At 40.8% G+C, this 25,389-nt stretch overlaps 1 protein-coding gene across 5 annotated transcripts in view; it reads left to right on the top strand.

Moving 5' to 3' along the window:
• The window catches only part of LOC148030229 (ARM repeat superfamily protein), a 123,551-nt gene that overhangs the window by 47,425 nt on the left and 50,737 nt on the right, over positions 1–25,389 (top strand). For 3 of the 5 annotated variants that reach the window (XM_087686499.1, XM_087686496.1, XM_087686497.1), the window contains 4 exons: positions 22,189–22,332; positions 22,867–22,947; positions 23,096–23,165; positions 23,260–23,330. In XM_087686499.1, the coding sequence (XP_087542625.1) occupies positions 22,189–22,332; positions 22,867–22,947; positions 23,096–23,165; positions 23,260–23,330 (366 nt within the window). Of the gene's footprint in view, positions 1–22,188; positions 22,341–22,866; positions 22,948–23,095; positions 23,166–23,259; positions 23,331–23,660; positions 23,769–25,389 lie in introns of those variants that run through there. The other 2 variants (XM_087686498.1, XM_087686500.1) reach the window with 2 other exon arrangements.

Here is a 25,389-nt window from a genome sequence, read left to right on the forward strand (position 1 = left end):
CTTTTTGTAGCAATTGCCTTGTGTTGAGTGGAAGCGGATAATGTATTTCTACTTAGGGTACGGAACACTTACACCCGCTAGGGTGAGTTCACGTGTGTGAAGTAATATATACATGGAAGATGCACGGGAGAGCGTAAAGGGCCTTTACACCCAACAACCTTCCACTTAAAGGTCCAAAGCGAACCTTTAACCAACTCCCAGAAGTCTAATGCAATGCTCATGTTGAGCCTTTGCAAGACTTTTAGTGAGAACATTTGTAGGGTTATCCTGTGATTTGATCTTAGTCAGAGTGACTAGACCATTATCTAGAACCTGTTTGATAAAATGATAGCGAACATCAATATGTTTGGTACATGCATGGAACATGGCATTCTTAGTCATGCATACAACGCTTTGGCTATCACATCTAAGTACAGGTGTTTTGGTGGGCAGCCCAAAATCCTTGATCAAACAACCAAGCCAAATTGCTTCTTTTGAAGCTTTTGTGGCTGAAATATATTCAACGTCAGTGGTAGAGAGTGCTTATATCTTTTGCAATATAGAGCACCAAGAAACCGCCCCACCAGTCAAGGTAAAGATGTACCCGCTAGTAGACTTGCGAGTATCCAAATCACCTACCATGTCTGCATCACAATACCCCTGCAGATCTAACGTACCCTTGCCATAGCAAATACGTTTTCTTTGTGTGCCCATAAGGTACCGTAAGATACATTTAACTGCTTCCCAATGTGCTTTGCCAGGATTGTTTAGCTGCACCCAAATCCTTCATGGAAAAGGTTGAATTCAGCGGTCTTTTCAATGCATTAATCTAGCTTTTATGCTTACCAGCAATAAGCATATCATCCACATAAAGTACAAGTATAATAAGGCTTCCATCATCGGCCTTCTTAATATATAAGCAGTGATCTGTACTACTCCTTTTAAAACCATGTGAGAGCATGAAGGTATCAAACTTTTTATACCATTGTCTAGGAGTCTGTTTCAAACCATACAAGCCTCTCTTAAGCTTACATACCAAATGCTCCTTTCCTTGTATAACAAAGCCTTTGGGGTTGTTTAATGTATAACTCTTCTTTCAGATCACTATGCAGAAATGCTATTTTAACATCTATATGATCAAGTTCAAGATCCATAGATGCTACAATTGCAAATAACACTTGAAGAGTGGTCATTTTGACAACAGGAAAAAACACTTCTTGAAAATCAATGCCCTCCTTTTATGTATAGCCCTTAGCCACAAGTCTGGCTTTGTATTTGGGTTTGCCACCCACACATTTGATTTTATAGACCCATTTGTTAGGAATGGCTTTCCTATCCTTGGGCAATGTAACCAAATCCCAAGTATCATTCTGATACAATGACTTCATTTCTTCTTGCATGGCTAGCTCTCACTTTTTCTTTAATTCATATGATAAGGCTTCTTTATACGTAAGAGACTCACCTTCATTTGTGAGCAAAACACAGTCTAAAGAAGGATCAAATCTTTGTATAGGTCTTCTGACACGTGTAGACCTTCTTACCCAATGATCTGTGTTATTAGGTGATGGATCCACATCCAAGCGATTGTCAATGACCTCATTGTTTGGCTGTTGAACTGCATGTTAAGGTTTCTGTAATACAATTTCAGGCTGCTGTAATTCATTTTCAGCATGTTGATTTTGGTGCTCGAGTTGATGTTCAGCGTCCCCTTGCTGCCCATTTTCATGTGGCTTAATAATGATATGCTGATTGTCATAATCAACATCAAAAGAAGCTGAATTTTTAGTGGTTGATGGTTGCTCAAGGTATTGATCATGCTGAAATTTCATTTTCTTTTTGTCCAAGTCATGAGATGTGATATTTTTCAGTAGCTTTGACTCATTAAATACCACATCCCGGCTGCCTAGCACATTTTTCATGCTTGGAAGCCAAACTCTATAGCCCATTTTACCTTCATCTCCATAACCCATGAAGATGCCTCTATGAGATTTCATGTCAAGTTTGGTTCTGCTATCAACAGATACATATACATAGCAATTGCACCCAAAGACCCTTAAGTGGTCATATGAAACAGGTTTGGCAGACCAAATCTCTTCAGGGATACCACTTTCAAGTCCACGATGTGGAGATTGGTTGCAAATATGCACCGGGGTTTTAAGTGCCTCTCCCCAAAACAATTTGTGAGAGATTAGCTGTGGACATCATGCATCGAATCTTCTCACATAACATACGATTCATTTGCTCAGCCACTCATTGACATCACAAAACCTATTGAATTCTTTAGATACATACTTTGCCCCATTATCTGTTCTTATGCATTTAACTTTAAGGCCTTTTGAGTACTTACCAATGTATAAAATCTTTTAAAAGCATCCAATGCCTCACTTTTCTGCTTAAGTACATACATCAGAATGGACTAAATCCAAGATACATGGCTTCCTAGAGGCTCCATGAGAGTATAGACTCTTTACATGTTTACCAAGAACACAATCATCATTAAAGTCAAGCTTTGAGTTTTTTACATCAACTCTTTCAAGTGAAGAAAGTGCCTGCAAATCCTTTTGGCTCATGTGTCCAAGACCTTGTGCCATAACTCCATGTGACATTGTACTTCAACACAACTGCAATAAACTTTCCAGGAAGTACCTTGCAGTAGAGATAATACAGAGTCCTCTTTTTACCACCTCTAGTGACTAGCATAGACCCTTTTTGTATTTTCCACATTCTACCACCAAAAGTAGTGAAGTAACCTTTGCTATCTAGCTGCCCAATAGAAAGCAAGCTCTTCTTGATGCCATATACATACCTAACATCATGAAGGATCAATTTTTGACCATTTTCAAGAGTCAAGTATATGGTGCCCATTCCTTTAATATCACATGCGTGATTGTTGCCAAGGTAGACTTTTCCAAGATTACCTTCTGCATAAGAATAAAAACACTCCAAAAATGGAGTTACATGAAATGAAGCACCATTGTCAATAATCCACGATTGTGACAAACCATCATGAGCTGACAACAAAGCATCTATCACATCCATTTTAGTAATATACATGTCGTCCACTGTCATAGCAAGCGGATTTAAAAATGCAACCAACAAATTAGCATCTTTATCCTCTTCTATTTCCTAAATAACAATACTAGATACCACATTTACTTTTTTTGTCTCTTTAGGGGTAGAGCTGCCATCCTTGCCATTCTTTTTGCCTTTTGCGTTAGCTTGCTTCTTGCGTTCTTGTTCCCTTTTAAAGTACTTGCAATCAGGATTTTTATACCCTTTGCGACCACATTGATAACAAGTTACTTCTTGTTTTTTTTCCTTGTTTTCATTGCGATTTTGCAATTTCAGCCTTAAGTACTGATTACAGCGTATACTTGAATCAAATCTGATACATTTCCCTTAAGACAGCTCCCACTTCAGTAATCCATTACCATAATTCCCAAATGCAATGACCCAAATACTGTATTTACCACTGTTTCACCACATAGTGAGTATTCAGCAATACATGTGCCAAGAGAAGCTGCCCTTCTTCAACATTTGAAGCATCCAAAACTCTAAAGACTCCCACTCAGTAGTGAGTCTGCTGCAAATTTCACTATCTAGTCTCAAATTGACTCAAAATATATCACCAATGTGAAAAGCCCCAAAATTTTTGCAGTGAATTTGCTCCAATTGCATCAATACATCTTCCCAAGCATCAAGTACGGGGTAATGTTGCAGAAATTTCACGAATTCTGCAAAAACCCCAAATTTTGGGGTCCAAGAGTGCACAATTTCCAAGAAATTGGCTCAAACAAGCAAAAATTTCACTTGCATTTGAAAATCCCCCAAATTTTCGAGATTCGTGCACTCAATGTCTACAATTTATGGTTCAGAAATCACTAAATAATGCGTGTGGCACCAAATCTGGGAAAAGCCCCAAATTCTAAGGAGAAAATTAGTGCAGTTTCGTGTTCTGTGCTTGCTCGTGTGAACACTCTGAAGAGGGGAAATAAAATAACCCAAAAATTTTGGTTTAAAAAGAAAATGGGGCCATTGACCTGCCCATGACGTCAATCCGTGCAACTTGTGTCGCGTGACCCTTGTCGACTTGTGCAGCTCGTCTATCGTCTGTCCCCTGCCGCTCGTCACACGTGCGCATCTCTAGCGCCTACTGGCCTTGTCGCCACGCGCCGGTCAAGCCATTCGAGCCGTCTGTTTGACCTGCTCTCCCCTTGCTCCCTGCAGCCTGATTGATTGTCACGCCCGCAGCAATATTGTTGCCTCTGCAACTTGGCGCTTGTCAGTCTGTCAATACGCACCTTGTGCTGCTCATCTGTGCGACCTGTGTTGATCGCTTTTCCTTAGCTCTTCACTTCAGCTTGACCTGATGCACATATTGAGTGTTGTCTGTTGGTTGGATTTTGTGTTGCGACTTGTGACACTCTTGGAAAGTGTGAATGTTGCAACCAACAGCTTTGATACTAGTTTGTTGAGTGGAAGTGGAAGTAGAGAGAGCAGGAACATTAATTGAAGTGCTCCATAGTATTGGAGAGAGAGAGAGAGAGAGAGAGAGAGAGAGAGAGAGAGAGAGAGAGAGAGAGTTGATGGATAGATGTGTACCAGTGTGGTACAGACAAAGAATAAAAGAATGTATTTGTACTTAGGATATGGAACACTTACACCCGCTAGGGTGAGTTCACGTGTGTGAAGTAATATATACATGGGAGATACACGGGAGAGCGTAAAGGGCCTTTATATCCACCTCCTTGCTTTTTGACCAACTGGTTTGTGACCCACTGCTTAGCTTTAGAGATGGTTCTTGTATATCCAGTTGTCATGTTCTTTGCACTACACTCTAGTCTTCTCTATTTAGAAAATTCATCCACTATCATTTTCTTTAAGTGCCCCATTAAGTGGAGTGGTTGATGTCTGCTTGCAAAGATCAATATGAATCAAGCATAGGGGCGCGTGAGCTCTATGTGTGTTCTGTTGATGCGTGTGGTGCTATTTATTGAGCTCACGTGCTAGACAGACATCCTTGGATAGATTAAGGCATGGAAGGCTCTCAACCATCTGGCAGTGTGACAACTCATATAGCAAGTCATACCCAAGGTGTTTGAAGCAATAATGCGGAAGGCGCTCATTGTTCGTGGGCTCCCATATAGTGGCTAAAGCTTGGAAGTGGTGGAACTTTGAGTCCTTGGCTATTGGCTAGGAAAGAAACGGAGTCATCACTTAGAGGCCATTAGGTTCTACCTCGTCGCGAGCAATCATCCATTCTAAAAGTCTATGACCTCAACTCTAGTCATACTCAAGAAGATTGCTTGCGCTAATCGGCAAAGTTACTAAATGGACAAAAGGTTCATCCCAAGTTGGGGGATATAATAGACATTGGCCAATGAAGCAAGATCCTGATCCTCGTCAATATTAAACTTGATGCGACCTAGACCACGGATCTTGATTGAGAAGTTGTTCCCATATTGGATAATGGACATATCTGATTGTAGGGGGTCGTGATATAAAAATGTCTTGGATGGGGATCATATGATGGGTGGCTTCACTATCCACCAATCCGAACAGGAGAAGATGTGGTTGATCAAGTAGAGTAGGCCTTTGCGGTGGCCTCATGAGGAGGCAACCCACAAATACGGACTAAGCTCGCAACCTTTGATGTCTCCACGGAGATGAGATGGGCCTCGACCCTCATGTCGAGTAGACCGGTTAGACATGCCTTTTGGACTTGAGAATGCTATTGGTTGTGATGGTCAACTGATGGCAATGTATTGTGTGGGTTCGGCCTCGCCACTGTCCCTAATTTGGGTGGCCACCATCTTGGCTCCCCTCTTAGAGGTTACTTGACTTAGGGGCGGGGGTCCGAGTCTTTTGTTTGGGTTGTGTGGCTCTTGCCTTTGATCAGCACTTATTTCAAAATAGCCATTCTTTTGATAGTGTTTGGTAGTACTTTTTTTTCTTTGGTACATTTTGCCATTTGGGTTTTAAGGATGACTAGGAGTTCGCTTATGACTCACTATTTGGGTTTTGAATTTGAATTTGATTTGTTTTTGATTTTGAGTTTTCTTGCCTTGTCGTTGCCATCTCTTTTCAGAAGAAACAATGGGAGCCTCTTCTACAAAGGATGCGCTATGAAATAGGTCGAACAACCAAGCGTAATATAGTAGTTGTGATGACATGCTAGGGTTCTCACAGAGAAAACATAGAATGAACACGGTTGAAACACAATAACTCCGACAATAACATAATAAACACAAATCCTAAATGTAAAACCGCAAAACACAAAATGCAAAATACAAACATAGACATAGAAGAAATAGAACTCTGAAGTAATGAATCAATCGTGTAAATGAATGAGAGAATGTACAAAATGCTCAAGGGCAAAGTTGTCCAAGAGCTGGTGGCTCTCATGGGTGTTGATGACTGAGGGAGGTGTCGATTTGTGGCATCCAGCAGAGACGGATCTCGAGTGCAGTAACCACCAATCAAAGTGGAGGTTGATGAAGAAAAGTGTTGAAAATATAAAAATGACCTATTGTAGATGCAAATGCAAATCAAGCTGATCTTGGAAATGGAAGGGTAGCAGGCTAGAAACCATAATGCAACAACCATTGGGGTTGGAAATGGTAAATGCAGCAATGTAATTGCTTGAAGATGATGGCAAGGAATCATTGCCAGTAGTGGGAGTTTGGGTCACAGCTATATGTCATGTAGTACCAATAGTTGGAGGCTAGATGGCTAGTTGAAAAGGGCTGATGGCTGAAATCTTAAAGACAATTATGGATTGAATTGTGGGTAGCTTGTCTATTTAGAGGCTAGATGGCTAGTTGAAGAGGGCTGATGGTTGAAACCTTAAAGACAATTATGGATTGAATTGTGGGTAGCTTGTTTATTTATAGATGTAGAACTATCCTCCCAAATCAAGGTTTTGCTTATGAAACACAAAAATCTCTAGGACCATGTACGGTTTGATGAAGCTTTTGGTAATTTACATGTTTCAAGTTGCTCCTTAAAGAGAACAAGTGCATGGACTTACTGAGGATGTGTTGAATGAGCCATTGGCTGAAGGAAGGGGAAGGGGGGGGTTGCTATGAAGGAAGAGGGTGGCAAAATTCTAGCTGAGGGTTGGGGGGGGAGGGGGGAAGGGCGAGAGAAAAGAGAGCAGTTAATTGGGGATCGGAAGTGAAGTGGATTGTGAGAAGGCAAAATAACAGGAGGGGAGGAAGCGTGGGAGCTAGCAGAAGAGGACAAAGTTAGGGGAAAGATGGGTTGGTCAAAATGGAGGGGATTGTGGTGTCGATTGATAGTGGCGAATAATGAGAGGGGAGAGAGGCTCAAATGGTCACATCTCAAATGCAGTATTCCCCTTATTGTTCCCAGGAGAGCCATGGGAAGTCCTCTAAATGGTAACTACTATGTTCGGTTTAATGAAAAAGTTTGCTTGTGTGACATTCCTAGTCCCTCCTAGTTGTTTCCTTTTCCCAAGAGGGAGGGGATTGTATTGTTGATTGGTGTGGCAAATAGTGCGGAAGGGGGGCTGCTCAAATGGTAACATCATGAGTATGTTATTCCATCTTCGTGCCTAATAGTGGCACAAGGTATGAAGATATGCTAGGGTTTGCACATAGCAAACATAGAATACATGAGCACAATTGAAACACAATAATCCAAACAAAAACACAATAAACACAAATTCTAAATGCAACACGCAAAAACACAAACACAAGAAAGAGAACTTTGAAGTGAATGAATCAGTGTTGTAAATAAATGAGAGAATGCACATAATGCTTAAGGACAGTGCTGTCTCAACAGCTGGTGGTTCTTATGGGAGTGGGCTTGAGGGAGGCGTTTGTTATATTTATTAGGTAAATTAAGGGAAACATGCACGAGGCATGACCGTCCGGGGTCTTGGGCGCCCGAACGGGGTTTAGGGGAGCCTAGAATTAAAGAGAGTCCAAGAATAGTAGGACTCAACAAAGTTCGACAGCTGGCAATCGGATCACGATGAGTGTGGCCAGCAATGAACTAGGCAAGGCTGGGAGGTGAAACGGATCTCGTGCTCATTTTTTTGGATTGGACTGCTTTCCTCTAGTCTTCTTCATCTTCGGAGCTTGACATTGGTATCAGAGCCCGTCGTCCGTCAGTCGCCCGTTGTCCGTCAGTTCGTCAGTCAGTCATTGAAGGTTACCACATGAAGTTGTAAACGCTGATCGTGACACGTCACGAAAGTGTGACACATAGCAGCCGTGATGAAAAGCGTGAGGCGATGGCTGTAAGCAACTGTGACAAAAAGCGTGAGGCGACTGCTGTGAGACGGACGGAAAAACGTTAGATGGTACTTTAGGTGTTACATGTCATACGACTGTCTTTGAGGAGTAGTTTACAGCAGGATCGTGTTCACTCGACTGAAGTCAAGAGTCAGATCGCTATCAGCTGACTGAAGTCAATCAGACCCGTTCTTTTTTACATAGAAGATATACCGGTTGTTCCCATGATTCTTCCGTTTCTATCATAGAACTTCATTTCCAGCATGACTGGTTTACTGCTTTAGTCCGGGAAGGCAGAATTTGTTCCTTACTCTTCGGGTTTATTTACGAAACCAGCAACAGTTGCCTGCCATTATAATCAGGGAAGTACTTTACCTTGTATGCAAATTTCTTATCTTTGCTTTCCAATTCCAGTGTATTAATGGCAGAAAAAGGGAAAGAGGGAGTAATGGAAGGTTCTAGTTCTGGGGACCACCCTATGGTAGATCCCCATGAATCAGAGATGCAAGAAGAACAGTGGGAAGAATTCTTTGCTACACGAGAACAATTTGATGATCTTAGTGCTCGTGTGCAGGCTCAGGGGGTTTAAATGGAATTTTAAACTGAAACACTCACTGAAATAAAATCTCAATTAACTTTATTGTTAGAAAGAGATAAAAATAAGATAGAAACCTCAGATGTCCCATCTTTATCGAAAGATTTAGATGTGACTATGCGAGATCCTAAGGAACCCCACCACAAGTTGAGTAATACCTTATAAGTTAAGTGAAACGCAGCACCAAGAAGTTGAAAGACAAATTAAGGATTACCTTGATAAAGGGTTTATCCAACCCAGTAATTCACCTTGGGCTTCGCCAATTTTATTAGTAAAGAAAAAAGATTGTTCTATGTGACTTTGTGTTGACTATAGAGCACTTAATAAAATAACGGTGAAGAATAAATTTCCTATGCCCAGAATGGAAGATCTTTTTGATCAATTACAAGGGGCAAAATTCTTCACAAAGATAGATTTAAGATCAGGCTATCACCAAGTAAGAATTAAGGCACAAGATGTTCCAAGACAGCATTTCGTACTAGATACGGGCATTATGATTTTTTGGTGATGCCTTTTGGCCTCACTAATGCACCAGCTACCTTTATGAAGCTGATGAATAGTGTTTTACGGTCCTATCTGGGACATTTTGTAGTAGTCTTCTTGGATGATATCTTGATCTTTAGTAAATCAAGAGAAGAACATTTGGAACACTTACAATTAGTATTCCAACTGTTAAGAACACATTCCCTTTATGCAAAGAAAACTAAATGTGAATTCTTTGCACAAGAGGTCAAATATTTGGGGCATATTATCTCGAAAGAGGGAATCAAGATGGATCCAGAAAAAGTTAGGGCAATTATTGTATGGCCATCTCCAAGCAACCTGGAAGAGCTGCAGATCTTCCTAGGTTTATCTGGATTTTATCGTAGATTCATTCGAGATTATGTTAAAATAGCTGTTTCAATGACAGACCAACTTAAAGGGAAAGGAAGGAGCTTTAATTGGGGAACAGACCAAAATGAAAGTTTTCAAAAAATTGAAGTAGCTATTGCTACAGCTCCAGTATTATTAATAGTGGATCCCAATAAACCATTTGTGGTTGAAACTGATGCCAGTGAAAAGGCGATAGGCGCAGTCTTATTACAAGAAGGGCGACCGGTTGCTTTTGAAAGCAAGAAATTAGACCGTGCAAAACAGAATTATTCTGTTTATGAGAGGGAGCTATATGCAATAGTACATGCAATGAAGAAATGGAGGCACTATCTGTACGGTGCCAAACTTTTGATTTTATCGGATCATGAAAGCATTAAGTGGCTTAATGATCAACGGGATCTATACGGGCGTAAAGCTAGATGGGCCGAACTCCTCCAAGAGTTTGACTATGAGATAAGATATAGAAAAGGAAAGTATAATATAGTAGCTGATGCACTCAGCAGAATGCCCATCATTAATGAATTGAGTTTTACTCAGTTCACTTCCAACTTGCTTGAATCTTTAAAAGGGAAATGCTAGGTTGATCTGGCATATTGCAATATATGGGAAGCAATAAAAAATGGGGATCCAAATGAAAGTGCTTCTACTGAGGAAGGAATATCTGAGGATGTTCAACAAGGAAATGGAGCATTAGGGGTTGATTGCTCAAACCGGTTTCAAGTGGAAGAATTTTACCATTGATAATGGTTATTTACTCTACAAGGGTAGGGTATGTGTCCCGAAAGATACAGAAATAAGGCGCCAGATACTCTTTGAGTGTAATGATACCCCTAGCGCGGGACATCTAGGAGTTAATAAGACTTATAGTCTTATTAAAAGACAATTCTATTGGCCTGGAATGAATAAGGACGTCCTTGACTATGTGATCAAATGTAATAAATACCAGGTTAATAAAGCTGAAAGATTGAAAATGGGGGACTTCTCCATCCACTAGAGATTCCTTCGGGAAAATGAGAGAGTATCTCCATGGATTTTATTGTTGCTTTACCCAGAACACAGAGGGGGCATGACTCTGTGTGGGTGATTGTGGATAGGTTAACCAAAATGGCTAGGTTCATTCCAACTTCAACAGATGTTAAAACACCAGAATTGGCTAGATTGTTCGTAGAGAACATATACCGATTGTATGGCCTTCCGGCAAATATAGTTTTTGATCGGGATAGAAAATTTGATAGTCAATTTTGGCGTGCGGTATTTAGGAAGTTGGATACTAAACTTAGCATGAGTACGGCGGATCACCCGCAAACTGATGGGCAAACTGAAAGGGTTAACCAAATCCTTGAAGATATGCTTAGGGCATATGTAAGTAAAAGGCAAACCAATTGGGAAGAGTATTTACCGATAGCAGAGTTTGCATATAATAGTGCCAAGCACTCTTCCACTGGATATAGTCCCTTTATGTTAATGTATGGGTTTCAGCCCAGAGCTCCTTATGCAGTAGGACTGCATAAGGAAAAGGTTCAGGCAGCTAAGGATTTTTTGGAGGATATGAATAGTATGTTAAAGTTTGCTCAAGAAAATATTAAAAAAGCTCAAAGTCAAGTTAGAGCATATGCAGATCCTCACTGAAGAGACATCTCCTTTGAAGAAGGAAAATTGGTCTATCTTAAGGTGCCTGAACAAACCAAAACCATGAAAATAGGACAATGTCCAAAGCTTTCACCCAGGTATTGTGGTCCTTTCACAATACTTAAAAAGGTGGGAGAACTGGCTTACAAGCTCCAACTACCTGCTGGTAGTAAAATACATCCAATTTTTCATGTAAGTAAGTTAAGGAAGAAGCTGGGTGATTTGGATAATCTAATCTTAAATGATAACATTGAGGAGCTATTAAATGACCAATCTAATCCACATGAACCAGAAAGAATATTAAATGTTCGTAATAGACGAACAAGGAGTACTATTTATCAAGAATGTTTGGTTAAGTAGAAAGATTGTTCAGAAGAAAGCTCAACATGGGAGCGAGTAAGTACTTTAAAGAAAAGGTTTTCCAATTTACAGTTAGACCTTCCAAGTATCGTTTTTGAGGACGAAACCAATTCCTAAGGGGAAGGAAATGTTATATTTATTAGGTAAATTAAGGGAAACATGCACGAGGTATGACCGTCCGGGGTCTTGGGCGCCCGAACGGGGTTTAGGGGAGCCTAGAATTAAAGAGAGTCCAAGAATAGTAGGACTCACCAAAGTTCGACAGCTGGCAATCGGATCACGATGAGTGTGACCAGCAATGAACTAGGCAAGGCTGGGAGGTGAAACGGATCTCGTGCTCATTTTTTTGGATTGGACTGCTTTCCTCTAGTCTTCTTCATCTTCGGAGCTTGACAGTGTTGATGTGTGTTGTCCACCAGAGATGGATCCTCAGTGCGATAACCACTAGTCGAAGCAAAGGCTGATGAAGAAAAGTGCAGAAAACACAAAAATGACGTGCTATAGACACAAACACAAATCAAGCCAATGCTGAAAATGGAAGGGCAGCAGGTTGGGAACTAGAACATACTATTCTCTAGGGGTGGAATTGGTAAATGCAGCAACGTAACTGCTTGAAGATGATGGCAGTTGATCATTGGCAACAATGGGAGGCTAGACGATAGCTATAGACTACGTAGCATCAGTGGTTCGGGGTTGGATAGCTAGTGGACGAGGGACGATGTCTGAACCTTGCTAGACAAGGATAAGGTTGAATGGTGGCAGTGTCTATTTATAGATGTAGAAGGATCGTTCCAAATTAGGGTTTTGCATGTGGGATATAGAAATTCTCCAGAACCACTCCCTGTTTAATGAAGCTTTTGGTAATTTACATGTTTTGGTGGTTGTTTTAAAGAGCTAATCGGTTTGTAATGCATTTTTGGACCACCACACCCTCTTAAGCCCAAAATAGAAACCAAGAAGTGATTGGAAGAAAAGCTCAAGCCCATATTTATTCCAAGGTGTCCAATCCCAAAGTAGTTGGAGTATCAGACAAAGAGTGCATGTTGGTTGGTTAGTGGCCTACCAAGGCTATAGAGGTGATGGTCATATTAGCGAGGGAGCCCAACACGCTAGAGAGGCCAAGGCATGGGACAAAGAGTGCTTGTTAGTTGCCTAGTAGCCTATGAGGACTTGCTAACGTAGATTGAACCACATTGAGTTTTAAAAAAAAGCAGAGAATAGATGATTTGTGGCTTGTCAAGTAACTATGCACTGAAGAAAGAATGAAAAGGGATGGTTAGATCCACCACATCCTAAAATAGACAATCTATCCAAACCATCTGTGGATGTCAAGAGGGAAGGAAAAGGAAGAAGAAGTATGTAGGTGTGATGGTAAGGTGGTGAAAGAACCATTGGTGGAAATAACTAACGATCTGCTCAAAGGGTGCTCTACACAATGAGATACATAGAGTAATTACTAATGCTACATGATGAGAATACGCATGTAGCAAGTGCCACTTCGATAGTGTCTCTTGCTGGGAAATTGTTCACTTGCCCAAGTGTCCTTTTACAAAGATGAGGATAATCATGCAATGCATTGAAAAGACACAACAGGGAGGGGAGGTTGATGTCAAAGACAAATGCTGGAACTTGTAGAATACCGATGAAGGGTAGGAATTCCCTCTCAACCATGGATGTCATGAACAACGTAGTTGATACTCAAATTTATGAACCATAGGCATGGTGGGTTGTGAGATCACTTGTTTTACAAAATGGAAATATTTTCTAGGCAACTTGTTTAGGAACACAACAACTTGATCCCAAGGGACTGAGGAGCCCTTCTAGTGGAGAATTTAACGAGAAGTTATTAGTACTCTACCAACTTGACCTTAAGGTCATCGTGGTTAGTGATTTGAAGCTCATGTTCGAGGTTTATATAAGGGGTCCCATCTTACGTCACATAGTGGTTAGTTAAGTATTCCAATTTGAAACTAGGTCAAAGTGCTATAGCTATGAGTGAAATTTAGGAAATAGACCTTTCATCAGATGGACTATAGTAGAGGTAGTTTTGGCCTTTCATGAGTGGACAACCTTTGGTGGAACAAGGTGCGTATTTGGTTGGGATTCTCGCCCTTGGAGAAGGTCCCACAAGTTCTTAGAGTCAAGAACGTATTTCATCAGATTTGACCAAGTGCTATAGTTAGACTTATTAAAACGAGTCTTGTCAATAAAAGCATGCTTGGTTGATGAGGATGAAGAACTTTTAGGTGTCTGGAGAGAAGGATAGGGAGGGGGATAGGGTGGATGTGTAGGAATAGGTTGAGAGGAGCCCATAAATACCTATGGAGAAGGCATAGAGACTCTCAAATGTTGTGCAACTATCAGTTAAAGCACCATAGCATAACCAGATGGTCCACTAAGAATTGTTACAGTGGCAAACTGTGGCATCAATTGGCCCACTCCTAGGTAAGTTGGGAAAGGTACCCCCTATTGTGAATATCCCAAAGATACGTAAGGTAAAGGCTAAGCCTCTCCCAATGGTGCACTAGCACCACCTAGAAACGAAGATATAGAGTCCTAAAGGTCGTGTCTATGTTTGTAGAATCCTTGGTGTGGTATGTGGTGCCTGAAAGGGGAATGTAAATGGTACGAATGGTAATGGTGATGCAGTGGAAGAAGTGGGTGGGTTTTGCAATTGAGGTGTAAATTATGTGGATGTGGATGTGGATGTGGATGTGGATGTGGATGTATTAAATTGATTTTGTTGATTTAATGATGAAAATTAGAATGAAGATAAAGATATCGAATGCATTAAAGTTGGAACACCAAACTCATTTTGACTTTGAGAAGTATAATTGAAGAAAGGAAAAGGAGAAGAAGAGTTACCGTACTTTTCCTAATGATCCCCTCTACATGGGTTAACATACAAGAACTGATATTCAAGAGGATCTTTTTCATGATCAACATGTCACTCTAACTTCCGGACGATCTTTATCAAAATGCTATAAAGGATGAGAACTAAAAGAGAAAGAAGGGTTAAAAGTAAAAACGTGTGTATCTTGCGTCAGAGTAGATGCAAGAGTTTGAAAGAAAGAAACACACTCCGGATCTGTCTGTCTAATGGGAAGGCCCATCCTTGATGGAGGTCGACGGCCCAGCAACATCATTAGATTTATTTGCAACATTTGAACTGAAATAATCATATAGAAGTTCATTGAATAAGTGTTGTGGAATTGCTATTCTTTTGTCAAGCTCTTTGATCTTCTTGGCTTTGTGAGCCATGACCAATTGTAGCTCCTTGTTTGTAATAGGATAAATTCGTGTCTCTCTAGGGTAGTTAGAAATATCTCCTCCCATGTCGAAACCTTGAGGAGTAGGTTGTGGGATCCACTCTTGTTTCATTCTCGGTATAGGTTGTTGTGGAGACTTAAGTTGGTGTGGAAGCATTTGTTGTCATCTTTCTTATGTAGTTCCTGTTTTTGAAGACAAGCTCTCCAATCAAGGGCTTGGGTTTTTTCAATGAGTACCTAGCTGTAATATCACATAAAGAAGTGTGCATGCGACTACAAAATACAGACACAATTGTACGGCAAACGCATAGACTGATACAGAAGCATAGTTACAGTTAGGGTAACATAGAGAGAATGAATTGAAGTGAGTGATGTGTAAGAAAGATGAAATGGTCAGTGATGGCGATGGCAGAGAGAAAAAAACGTGAGTAGTAATAGAGAGTAGAGAGTGAGAGAGGGACACAATGTATGGGTACAAAATGAGTTGTATCTCTTATAGGTTTTTGAGATAGATATATGTACAGTACATGTGCCAAGGGTGTATTCACACTCATGCACGTATAAAAGGCACGGTGGCCCTTCATTTCCAACAACCTCCCACCTAAAGGTAGCGTGCCTTAGGGTTGAGGAAAAGAATAAGCTAAGTCTAAGTATGTACAAAGCTGAAATACATATACTGTCCAACTCCCATCGTGTGTCGGCAATGAGCAAACTGCTCCGTTGGAAAACCCTCCGTGAGAAGATCTACAAGATTATCATTTGTAACCTTGACAAGCTCAATGCTTTTGTTGTTAAGTATATCCTTGACAGAGTGATAATCTATATGTGCTTCATCTTTGCATGAAAGACAAGGTTTTGTGCTAGGAGGATAGCACTTTGACTATCACAATGGAGGATAGGGGTCTTGGTAATGCCAAGCTCTTCCACCAGATATGAAAGCCATAAAGCCTCCTTGCATGTCTAAGTGGCAGCCACATACTCTGCCTCTGTAGTAGACAATGCAAGACACATTTTGTAGTGTGGAAATCTAGGAAACTGCTCCTCCCTGTGAAGGTGAATACATATCCTGAAGTAGACTTTTTGTAGTCAGTATGACCAACATAGTCTACATCTGTAAAGCCAACGGGAGATGCCTTTTGCTTTCTAAAGCAGATGCACAAATCTTTTGTGTCCTTAAGATATCTCATGATACCTTTCACTGCTTTCCAATGCTTTTGACCAAGATGTGCTATGTACCTGCTAACCACTCCCATCACAATTGCTATGTTAGGACGTGTAGCAACCATAGCATACATTAAGCTACCCACAATTGAAGCATATGGAACATTGGCCATTTCGGTCTTTTCATCATCAGATGTAGGGTTGTTCTTTGCACTGAGTTTCACATATGGAGACAATGGTACGCCGATTGCTTTTCCCCCCTCCATATTGAAACGGTGCAAAATCTTGGATACATACTCTTGTTGTGACAAGTAAACAAGACCTTTTGATTTGTCTCCGAATATATGCATGCCAAGAATGTGGATTTGCCTCACCAAGATTCTATATGTCAAAGCTGTTGTGTTTGTTTTGCTTCACTATATTTAAAGTATGAACATCCCTACCAGCAATCAACATGTCATCCACATACAAAACCAACATAATAAGGTTGCCATCTGTTGCCTTGGTGTATAAGCAATGATCCACTTGACTTCTTTTGAATCCTTGAGATTGCACAAATGTATCAAACTTATGATACCATTCATGCGGTGCCTGTTTCAGCCCATACAAGCTTTTGTTGAGGTTACATATCATCTTTTCTTCCCCCTTTGCCACAAAATCTTATGGTTGTTGCATGTATATGCCCTCATGCCGATCACCATATAAGAAAGCAGTCTTTACATCCATTTGTATGAGTTCCATATCCTCACATGTAACCAAGCTCAATATGGTCCACAAAGTAGTCATCTTGACTACAAGAGAGAAGATCTCATCAAAATCAATCCCATGTTCCTGCTTGTACTCCTTTGCAACAAGCCGTGCTTTGTGCTTTGGGGAGGAACCAGAAGTGACCATCTTGTAAACCCATTTGCATGGTAGAACTTTTTGCCCTTTGGGCAAATGCACCAAATCCCAAGTGCCATTCTTTAGAGATTCCATCTTTGACAATATTGCTTTATGCCATTTCTTGTTGTCTTCTCCATCCATTGCTTCCTTGAAACATGACGGTTCACCACAGTTTGTCAACATGACGTAATCAACAACATAATTTGCACTAGGAACAAACCTATCTAGCTGTTTTGTATTTCTGGTTGATCTACGGACCTAATGATCAATGTTTGTTGTCTGTGCAGCCTGCAAATCTGCATTAACAGCTTGTTGTTCAAATGGTTCAGCATGCTGTCTTGCTTGTTCCGGGGTTGTTCTAATGGCACATTTTCTTGCTGAAACTGTGGTATATCATGGACAACTTCTTGCTGATCAACTTCAGCATCATTTCTTGCATTTATAGGGTCATTTACAATAGGTATTTGCTGCTGTACAAAGAGCACTCTTTGTTGTCCTATAGGTATCTTTTCTTGGATACAAGCCTTCTAACTTCCTTAGTCTTTTCGGGTTGTTTATGCATGCAATCTTCCCGGAAGATAACATCAGTGTTGCGTATAAATTTCCTTTTCTTAGGATTCCATAACCTATATCCCATTTCACCCTCATCACCATATCATAGGAAAATGCATTTATAGGACTTTAGCTCCAATTTATTGCGTTATTCCTTGCACATGTGCACAAATGCCTCCCAGCCAAACACTCTCAAGTGTGCATACGAAGGTGGCTTGTCTGACCACACTTCTTGAGGGACCCTCCCCAAAGATGTGTTTGGTGATTGATTTATCAAGTGTACAGATGTTATAATAGCCTTTGCCCAAAATCCATGGAGTAATGCAGCATGAGACAACATGGTATATACCTTTTCTTGAACAATTCTGTTTATACTGTCACGGGGACGTGAAATTTTGAGATACTTTAATCTTGCTAGTAACATTTGATTAAGTTATTAATCAAATGTGCAAGGTTGTTTAGCACATGTGATGCACATGGCAGTTATTTCATGGGGAACGGGCCAAGGACCCGAGGATGTAGTGGGTGTTAATGGCAAAAGTTGTGTTAAGTTATGCCAACTGGGTTTTGGTGGTCAGTTGGTGCCAGGTTGGACCCTAGGACAATTGTTTGCCCATTAAGTGTTAGTGGTGACACTAGGGACTAGCATTAATTAATTAATTAATGCTAGTCTAAGGGTCAATAGAGGTTGGGAACCACTCCAAGTTGCAAATGGCCTAGCCAATTTTATTACAGATGGGCACGTTGTTTAATTTTGGGCAGGGTCAAAGGGCTGAAATTAATTTTCAGAATTAATTAATTCTGAAAAATTAATTTAATGGCTGAAAATGCGTTAGGAAGGTTGCCACTTGGCAAAACTTTCCCATGCAACTAGGGAGAAGGCTGTTGGAGGGTGGTGGAAGTGAAATTGCAGCCGTTCGGAGCTTGGTAGGGGAGAGGAGGTATCAGATTTGACTCTAAGAGGCGACGACGACTGATCACGCGCCGCAACAGTACAGGGGGCAGCAGGATTTCTCTGCCGCTTGAAGAGAGGCGTCAGCAGAAGAGGAGGGCTCGTCAGCTGAGCTGTGAGCTGATGATTTACCCCCCTTTTGAAGCTGTTGGTGCCATCAGATTTGTCATTAGAGCTATGAATCAAAAGATACGTTTCAACTGATTTTCTCTCTCTCTATAGCATTCTCTCATCTCCTCTAGTCTATGCTCAAGCATTCTTAGTAATTCTCAGCCATTGTTAGCAGAGTACAGCCAAATTTGGTGGACAACAGAGAGTTTACTGCTGTAAACCGGTTTAGCAGCCACCTTGGGACCTGTGCCATTAGTCAAAGGCATTGTACACTAAAACCAGCACCGGAAATTCGTGGAATTGTGAGGATTTCAGATGCCAGTCCATCTATTGTGAATTTGGGGCCGCATTTGACTAGTTGGGGTTCCATCAGAGCAAGTCCTGGGTGAAAATCAAGGGGCAATTCGCCCGAATGCTTTGCTGATTATTGGAACAGCAAGGGGCTTCTGAATCACCCAAGGAGATCGTGAAATCTCGGCTTGTAATTTATCCATCAGTAATTGAAATTAAAGAAATACCGAAAGGGGCGCCAGTTTTGGGGCCAACAGGGTGTCCACTGTCCAAGTTTATGAAGGTAAATGAGCATTTCAGCTTATGTTCATTTGCTAATTGCTGTAATTAAGTGCTTAATCAGGTTAAACCACCCTATCCAAGAAGGAAGGCTGGTTTCATATACGCACTACAACACCGTATTGGGGTGGATTATAAAGAGGCAATGAGCTCTCTCTTTATCCCTTTGTTGTCACAAAAGGCTTAAAAGGCTTTTGACACATCTTCTCTACCATTGTTAGAGTGAAGACACTTTAATGTCTTGTTGGTCATATTTTCAGCAAGTGCAATTTTTTTCAAAACTTATCTAATACCTTGTTTTTACAAGAGATTGGATAAACCCATACTTTGCGTGTGGCATCATCAACAAATGTAATAAATATTTATTTCCCCTTAGAGACAACCTTGAGATATCACATACATCTAAATGCAGCAATTCTAAGGGTGAAGAATTTCACAAAAGAGACTTTTTATGTGACTTTTGAGCATGCTTACAAGTATACAATGATCATAGTGGTTAAAATCAACATATCTCAAACACGGCAAATAAGCTAAATGAGAAAACATTTTCATTCTAGTTTAACTCATGTGCCCCAGTCGGCCATGCCACAGAGATCCACTTGGCTGCTCGGTTATGGTGACAACATGGTCACGCACACTAGATACATGTAATGGATATAGAGTGTCACTCTTAGAGCCTTTAGCAACAATCCTAAATCCCTTACATATCTTCCATTTGCCATTCCCAAAAGTGGTGTGATAGCCTTCATCATCTAGTTGCCTTGTGCTTATCAAGCTCTTTTTGAGTTGGGATATATGCCTCACACTATGCAAGGTGAACACTAAACCATGTTGAAATGCCAACTGCACATAGCCAATCCCTGCAATGTCACATGCATAGTTGTTTCCCAAGTGGACAATGTCATGAGGACATGTATTTTTGATGCCTCACTTAACATGTGGATTAATTTTTAATCGCATGATTAAATAAATGTTGCACATGTGAGGTGTAACTAGGGTTAAAGTAAATTTATGAGCCCGCGACTCTAAAAAATCACGAGGTGTCAAATGCAAAAGTTGCTATAAGTTATGTTGCACAGGTACTTGGTGGTATTTGGTGTCAATTGTTGGTTTAGGTCATTCATTTAGCCATAAGTGTCAGTTGATAATACTAGAGATGTGGCGTTTAATGGTAACTAACACCGATCTAATGGTCAAAGATGGCACAGAGACACTCGAAAATGGAAGTTGCCTAGCCAATTTAATTATTGGCCAGTCAGATTATTTTTCAGAGCAGTGAAGTAATTATTAGATTAATTTTCAATATTTAAAGATTGAAAATTGATATTTAATTATGGATAATGTTGGAAAAGCCATTTGGGAAGGTTGCCACTTGTCAAAAATGCCCATGCAAGATTAAAAACGTTTTCAGAGGCTGGAGAGAGCCATTTTTGGTATAATCAACCTGCAAAAGAGAGGAAGATCAAGGGTAAGAGTTCCAGAAGGTACTTGGTGAAGTTTCAGAATTATTCACCAATGGATGCCAAATGGATGGAGGAGGATGACTTGGTAGACCATCCTTAGTTGTTGCAGCTTTACCTTGATGCTTTCCAGTTAGAGCCGACTTTAGTTCGGGCTCAATCAGGTTCAGCAGAGGAGAGGTCCAGAGTATTACTTGATGCTTGTGAGAGACAGGTAAATTTGTATTTTCAAATTTGCATTTATTGTTTGATGCTGTAATTAAGTTGTAATCAAGGATTTACCACCCTATCCGAGGAGGAAGGCTGGTTACAGACAATACCTTGTCTACCACCATTGTAGTCAGAAAGCCACTCACGGTGTGGTGTCACATGGAATGAAGCACTTGAATCAAGAATCCAAGTATACATGCCATCATCAGAATTTGCAATCAATGACTGTGCACTAAAAGAAGAAGCAAAGAGTTCATCATTGCCACTGCCACTCTTGTGACTGATTACATTGACTTCCTCTATCTTCACACTGCTCTTCTTTGCATGTGGGTTGTCCTTTTTCTCATCTTTGCTATCATTTGTGCCTTTGCCCCTACCCCTCTCTTTCTTTCACTTAAAGCAATCCTGCTTGAAGTGCCCTTTCTTGCTACCACAATGATGGCACTCTATATCTTTTCCACGAGACTTGTTGCGTGCTTTGTTTTGAGACTTGCCCTTGTACTAAGGTTTGCCTCTAGTATGCAATGCATTGGAAGACTTGCTTCCTGAATTATTTTTCCTATTTAGCTCTTCCATGCGTAAAGAGCTCTCCACATCTGAATATAACAACATGGCATTGGAGTTGCTCATTGCTGTTCTAAAAGTGTCCCAACTTTTAGGCAAAGTGCATAGCAAAAATGTCAGTTTTAAGGTGAATCTAGTGGGTATTAATGCACTATAATCAATGATTTGTGCAAACCCCTTTTTGAAGTGGCTCAAAAAGGGGAGTGCCCAACCACCTCCTCGAATATTGCAGTCTCCTCGTACTCCTCCATTGCCCTAACAGATTGAAGCTACTTCGAAAGAACACACAGATGGTTGTTGATTGGGGTGCACCCTTCGGTTTTGCTAGCATTGGACTAGAGGCTTCCACTGTAGATATTGAGGGGCACTCTCTTGCCAAGAACCTCTGGGGATCACATGGTTTCCATGTTATAGGTTTAAATGTCAAGTTACTGTAGTGAATCCTTTATTCTTTACTTTTTTGGTGTGCAGTTTTGGTTTTTACACATTGGTTAGGCACCTGAATTGAGGGCATCTTTATTTGTAGGTGGAAACAAGAGAATAATGAGTGAATTATGTACCTATGTGCATACATGTGTACTCTTTTGTTGCATGTGTTACTTTCTATGTTCACTATAAATCTTACAAATGGACTGTTTTTGAAGTGCTTCCAGTTCATAAACACAATAAGCTAGCATCTTATGAAATAGACAGGAGATATGTTGTTGGGGGGTATATCTACTCACAGTACTGTGATATTTTCTTGATGATGTAACAGTATTTGGTGCGAATGCGGTGGGAAGAGCTAACAACTGAAAATAGGTCTCAGTTAGCAGATTTGGTACTTGGGATGATTTCAGAGATGGCAACACTGCATGATCAGTGGGTTTTGAAAAGCCAAACAGCAGCGCTTGTGGCTGAGGTATGGGTGTGAGTATCACTCTTCCCCAAACCCTCAACCTCCCCACACCCGTGCCCAGCTAAAATTTCAAAATGCAGAATCATACCTATATTTGATTGGAAAATTTGAATCAGATTTTATGATCTCTTGTTGAAAGTTTCTAAGGGCAAAGTCTTATGCTTGCATACAATTGTGGATGAATTTGGTCGACCTAGACCTTTACCTTTTGCATTTTGATGCTTTTTAAGTTCTATTACGAAGGTGATTTTGCATTAACTTTTGCACTTTGATGAGGCATAGTTGTGTAGGTCTATGCCTCAAAAGCTTATCATCATGCATGCAGCTTGTTGCTGTTTCAAGCTGATGAATAAGATGCAATTTGCATGGAACAGATGTTTCCCAGACTAAGTATGCTAAAAGCTTGTGTCAAACTTGTGTCATTGTGAATTTGTTTCTTTTCCAGGAAGCAGTATTGTTGTATTTTACCCAAACATATGTTGTAGTTTAGCCAAGTATATGTAGTATAGTTTCTTGATAATGAGAGTGGATTTGCAGGTGATCAGACATGAAGGACCAGCTGTCTGGGAAGGATTGCTAAAAAAATTAAATGAGCTAACGAGCATTAATGCTTCTCATGTACGTGTGCTTGAACTTTCTTCTTTTAGTGTTGAACTTCATCTCTGTATTTACTTCAATGTACAAGCACTTGAAACTTCCAGTTGATTCTGTTTACATCCACACAGCCTCTTTATTTCCTTACTCTACTGAATATGTATTTGAGCAGGCAGAATTAGTGATCACGGTTTTCAGGTGGCTTCCTGAGGATATAACAGTTTATAATGAGGATTTGGAAGGTGCGTCTCATTTGCCTTCTGATGCGTCATCTCACACTTCAATAATCTGAAGTTTTTAAGTTCAAGGTTAGTTAAACATAGCTTTTGCTGGCAGGAGAAAGACGTAGGCAGCTTCTCCAGAGTCTGACACAGGCTTTACCACATATTCTTCCTTTATTCTATCAGGTTTGTTCTGATACTGAAAATTATTTGTGTCTTGTTATTTGTCAGGACTACATATGAAGACAGTTATTTGTCTATAGAATGTTATTCATTCATGCCTCATGGGTTCCTTACTGAAATGTAGTTCCTGTTAGCTATTGTAATGAACTGTTTCAATAAATAAGAGGCAGGTCTGCTGAAAGATCTAATGAGTTTCTTAGCAGAGCATTACAGCGCATGGTGCATCCCATTGCTTTACCAGTTAAGGTTGATATCTGACTCCAAAATAATGAATGCACTTGACAGGGTTTGCAGTCTTTGAAGTTCCTCTGTGGATCAGTTGAATATAGAAAGGAGTTGGGAGGGGTTAGGTGGGGCTGATGAATTGACTTCTCCAGTGTTCAACTCTCACCTGAAAAACAATGACACACCTTCACTGTAGGAGAACTTGTCAATGTGTGGGTGAGGCTTTTCACAGAGATTTTTGCAGAGCGTCTATTTTCATTTTAAGAGTGAAGGCTTCTGCTCAAGGGGGCAAAAAGTTTATTTAGCCAATAAGATGACACACAAGAACTCTAACTTGCATTGAAGTTATATGACGAGGCTTACATTAGTATTCAAGGTTTTCTATGTTTGTGGTCCTCATTGTGCAGACAACATAAGATGATGCATGCATTACAGAATCTTTTCTTTGAAATGTCAAGGTTTGTTATAACCCATGGGAAGGGTGAGAAAGCATCCACAAACACATCTTATTTCTATTTGTGTCCTCTTGTTTTTTAAGGGTTTGTGCAAAAGACATCAGGTCCAACTGTTCAAGAATGGCCCCTCCATCAAGACTTATGGTAAAGCCTGCAGTGTATTTAAGGGCTTATGAATTATGTCGTTAGAGGTGCACTTGTGCAAACAGAAAATGGAAATTGGCGAAGGATTACATATAGCAAGCTACAAAATGAACAGCCTGATGGCATTATGGCTATTTTATTGAAGTTTGCACATGTTTGCAGTGTGATGATAATAAACAATTCAAAGTTTGCAAGGGATAAACCTTAATAATATAGCCAGACAGATAAAATGTTGGGGCTGATAGAATTTGTATACAGTATGCAGTCATGTTAAACATAGTGGATGGTGACATATGCACTGATATGGAATGGTAAAACAACAAATTTTTTTTGCAAGTAAAATGTGGCTGATTATATTACTCAAAAAACTGATTACAACGGAGTGCTCATGCTCAACAGACTAGCTGGAGCTGATGAAAGTCACAAATACTCATGTGTACAAGCCTCTCAATGTGGTCTGGGGAGGATGGTGGCAAGAAGCCATGGAGGGGGGTGTATCGCCATCTGGGGCTGCCTGCCTGCATCACGAAAAATAGGTCCTGGCCGCCCCTACCACGCATGAAGTGACATCGGAGCTCCTAATGAGCCCTGGACTCGCCCTGCACCTGATCCCATTGGCATTGGAGGGAGTGGATGATGGAGGTCCAAAGCTTTGCTAAGGTCGCATGTGTTGAAAGTCTCTCTACGTCGAAAGCCTCCTAACACTGCGCCTTCCAGATATGCCAACTGGTAAGACTCCCTATGATCTCCCATAACTCAAAGCAGTCTGCTGTGGGCTCCAGTACTTGGCGGATGGGTAGAGTCTCCAAACCAACCACTGCGCACCACTGTGCCTCGATAATGAATATCGTGTCTTGTATCTTGGCCTCGTACAGAAGGTGACGACATCGCCTGCTAGCAAAAAGCCCCCCATGAGATATATCCAAGGCTGGGTGCTATACGGTGAAGGATGCGGCGTGCTCCTTTCCACATGACCAAAGGTAATGCTTTGAGTTTTCCAGAGGCTGTTGTGTGCAGCGCTTATAATCTCCCTCTGGAAACCCCAAGCCTCCATATGCCACCAACCGTAAAAAATAGGATACCCTCCTCGACTTCTAGCTATCCCATAGGTGGTGCCAGAAGGTCCGTCGGAAAGGCTCCGTGATGCTTTGCTCCGCCTAGTGCCTGCTACCTGACGGTGCCCACTCCATATCCTTCTGCATCAGTACGTGTCTACCAATCCTGGCGGTGTACTCGAG

This window comes from Lygodium microphyllum, chromosome 10, assembly GCF_053477565.2.
Source record: "Lygodium microphyllum isolate KBCC chromosome 10, Lygodium_microphyllum_v1.1.10, whole genome shotgun sequence".
In the NCBI taxonomy this organism is placed as follows: domain Eukaryota; kingdom Viridiplantae; phylum Streptophyta; class Polypodiopsida; order Schizaeales; family Lygodiaceae; genus Lygodium; species Lygodium microphyllum.